The sequence below is a fragment of the Pundamilia nyererei genome, unplaced genomic scaffold (genome assembly GCF_000239375.1).
Source record: "Pundamilia nyererei isolate P.nyererei 1_Seehausen unplaced genomic scaffold, PunNye1.0 scaffold00068, whole genome shotgun sequence".
In the NCBI taxonomy this organism is placed as follows: Eukaryota; Metazoa; Chordata; class Actinopteri; order Cichliformes; family Cichlidae; genus Pundamilia; species Pundamilia nyererei.
The window spans coordinates 51,528-55,198 of NW_005187469.1; the positions used below are offsets into that span (position 1 = coordinate 51,528).

The 3,671-nt window shown below is 39.8% G+C and overlaps 1 protein-coding gene across 1 annotated transcript in view; it reads right to left on the minus strand.

The window, feature by feature from the left end:
- LOC102215651 (uncharacterized) overlaps positions 1–3,232 on the minus strand; it is a 51,930-nt gene extending 48,698 nt beyond the window's left edge. The window contains exons 1-4 of the mRNA XM_013911623.1: positions 3,169–3,232; positions 2,723–3,076; positions 2,019–2,345; positions 291–395 (exon numbers count right to left, since the gene is read on the minus strand). Coding sequence (XP_013767077.1) covers positions 291–395; positions 2,019–2,345; positions 2,723–3,076; positions 3,169–3,232 — 850 coding nt within the window. The remainder of the gene's footprint in view (positions 1–290; positions 396–2,018; positions 2,346–2,722; positions 3,077–3,168) is intronic.
- Positions 3,233–3,671: the final 439 nt, after the last annotated feature.

A 3,671-nucleotide genomic window follows, 5' to 3' on the forward strand; every position in this document is an offset into this window, starting at 1 on the left:
CCTGATTATTTAAGACCTTGTATGTGAGGAGCAGGATTTTGAATTCAATTCTGGATTTAACAGGAAGCCAATGAAGGGAAGCCAAAACAGGAGAAATGTTAATCCAAAATGCTGCAGCATTTTGGATTAACTGAAGGCTTTTCAGGAAGTTTTTAGGACTTCCTGATAATAATGAATTACAGTAGTCCAGCCTAGAAGTAATAAATGCATGAACTAGTTTCTATATAATGAAGACAGTTCATTTAAAGAGGTATAATCCATCAGGTAGGAAACGAGGAGCATGTACTCACCTCGAGATTGCCATCCGTAGATCAACAGCCCACATACGATCAGTGAACCAATGACCACCAGAGGGACAACTATTTTGTAGATCTCTACCTTATTTGAGAATTGTCCTATAAAATAAATAAAAGAAAAAAATAGTGAGTTCATTTTTAAAATTAAGAAACACAGGAATACATGATAACTCTTTGTCTCCCTGTAATACTACAGTGAACTACATTCAATTTCTCCTTTAATTTTAAAACAATAATCATGTAGAAGTAGAGTGTAAAAAAGACAAAGGGCAGGCAATACTTGCAGTATTGTGACAGATAATGAAATTATAGATTGTGAGGTGAGTGCCTGGGATAGTTACCAAGAGAACCTGAAATTCTTTTCATCAGAAACATTAAAACATGTATGTGTGGGGGGATTTTCCATAGTACAGCAAGCATTAACCAATCTGGTTTTTTTCTTGTTATTTACAGATGTAGAAAAAAAATAGGGCACACCTGTGGGATCTAGTATTGTGGGACTGTTAGGGTTAGGATTTCAATTATTAAATAAAGCTGTTTTAATTACTTTATTTATGCACAATGCAATTGTGCTTATAACAAGTTGGCGCTCCGTGTTTTGAGGGTCGTGAGCTTCGTCTGGTGTTATGACTAGGCTGAAATATTGCAGGGACACGTAGATTTTTGCAGCAACGCTTACATACACACTGATAATGGTTTTCTACAAGTCTCTGTGTCAGAGAGGCCGAGCAAGATATCCTGAACCAGACCGTAGAATCAGTAGAAGATAATATTATTATCAAGGCTCGGCAGGGGTTGTTTTTTGTTTTGTCTTTCAGGTTCCAGGAGGAGCAGACAGAGGCGAGGTCAGACTGAACAGAGGAAGATTTGCAGCAGACTGCCACCTCCGTGTGGGAGCAAGATAGCCATAATAATCTTTGTTATTGTCATAGTTCATGCTGTCAAAATCAATGTGTTAACGCAAATGAATGTGTGATTAAATTAGTGCATCTGGAGCGCAGAATGACTCAAAATCTCTGAAATGTCTCTGTCAACGCATTTCGGGCAGTTTGTCCAAGTAGAGTTACATTTGCACATGCGCAAATGGGCAGTAGATCTGGTAGTGACGAGCAGCTGAACCCATCAACTCAATTTGGAAGACGATAAATGCACAGTGGCCCTCTCGATGGGAAATTTGAGTATTAAAAAAATAACAAGACGGAACAATCAACCGATAGAAAGTATTATGCACATTGTGCAAGAAGGAATTTTCTTTTCACCAAAGCACTTCCAGCTTAAAATATCATATTGACACGACGTATGCGTTAGTCAGGGATGCTGCTAGGACGTTGGCTAGCGCGTCACCCAGCTTGCAACAAACTGCTCATGGAGCATTGGGGACTCAGTAAGTCTACCTCAGACATATTGACTGACACAACGCCAAGTGGATTGCAACAAACTTCAGGACTTTTAATATCGTTGAGAAAACGCGCTTTACATAGCATGGTTCCTCGTTTCAATTCAGCCCCCATTAAATCTCCCATATGCACAAACAAAGTGTTTAATGGTTACATAATATTTATGTAACTCTGACATCTTTTGGGGGTGGGGTGGTGGGGGGCTGGTTCAGATTTAAATTCTCTCTAATCCCACTTTGGCTGAAATTACTAAACAGTATTGTGAGCAGTAGGATGGTGCCAGCAGGCATAACAACTATCATGTGTGGTGTGTCATAAACTATACCTGGAGATTCTCTGGCTGATGGTGGTGGTATGTTGGTATCAAATGTTTTCTCATCCTCTTTGCCTCCACTGGCATTGAACACAGCGCAGATGTACTTTGAGAAAGTGGATCCTCGCGACAAAGACAGTCTGCTTGTGAGTTGAAACAAACCATCGTCTGACTGTTTTGCCTCCATTTTAGCGCTTTTTGTCCAGTCATGTTTCTCTTCATCAAACCAGCGAATTGTTCCCTGTGGGTAGCCTCCACGAGACTCACAGACCAGGGTACTGTCTGTATTTGGGACAATTTTCTCAGGGATGGAGTATACAGTCGAGATACTGTATTTGGCTGCAGAGACGAAATGGAAAGCACAATCACTGAGTTGAACATTGCACCTTGATGTCAAATAAAATTACCTCAATTAAGTATCTTAAGATGTGATAATCATAGTATTCACATGCATTAAGAAGTTACAAGTCAAACAGTACAAGCTGCTTAGGTAAATGGCTGCAAATACTTGTACAACTAGTATTTCTAGATGTTACTGCTGTCACAATGAAACTGAAAGTACCGTAAGCAGACAAGCCTAGAGTTGCTCAAGGGGAATACCAATCTGATTGGCCAGGAAAGTCCCCACATCTCTAGGCAATCTTGATTGCTTACAAGGTGTTTAAAAAATGTAAAAACATCCTTGATTTAAAAATATAAAAATGTTTCAGTGTTACCTTGGACTTTAAGGTTAGTGACCTTGTTGCCATCACCTCTGTCTGTGATCACTATGCACTTGTAATATCCATCGTCTGCCACTGCAGTGTTGGTGATGAGCAGAGATACATTCATGTTCTTCTCGTTCCATGATGGTTCAGCAAACCTGTAGCCTCGCTTTGGCCGGTCCAATTTCCTTCTATTGAAACCCAACACGGGATCACCTTCGTCTTCTGGCGAGGTCAATTTTTTCCAAGCAACCATACGGATAGTTGGATCCTTTATATCTGTTGATGTTTTGATGACACACTCCAGCAGTGACTGTTGGCCATATTGTCCCACATTTTCAGCTTTGCATTCCACTTTCACAAATCCTGTAGAAAAAGAAAGCAAAAATAGATTTGAGGTTACATGAGTACCAAACACCATTCCATGCTTAAGGTTCTCAGATTATGAATAAACTTACCACTCTTGACTGCAGTAACACAGAGGGCAGTGAAAATGAATAAAAGAGTACCACCGGAGGCCATGATTATTTACCTGAAATGACAGTTAAAATGAGCAGGATCAGTTTGCAGCTGTTTTACATCAAAAGGAATTTTTTTTGCTTTTTTACTAATCAAACAAGAGGGTGCAAAGTGCACTTAAGTATAACAAAGTAAAAGCTACTTTAGCTACTCCCTTAACCCAGAGGAGTCAGAGTATGTAACTCCACATATTGGATTTGACAGATTTTTGTAGCCAATGGTGCATCATGTCCTTGATGCACTCCCCAAGGGATTCAAAGCTGGACTCAAAACAGGGAAAATTGCGTATAAGGATATATTTAATCAATATTGATGCTCATTGGGGAAACAGCATCGGTCTTAAAAAACATTAGAGCCTCCTGCTATCGTAGCACAGAGGTCCAGTTGACATGAAGAAAGAAAATGCTCTCAGTTATGGAAACGGCCAGTGGGTTTCTGTTCT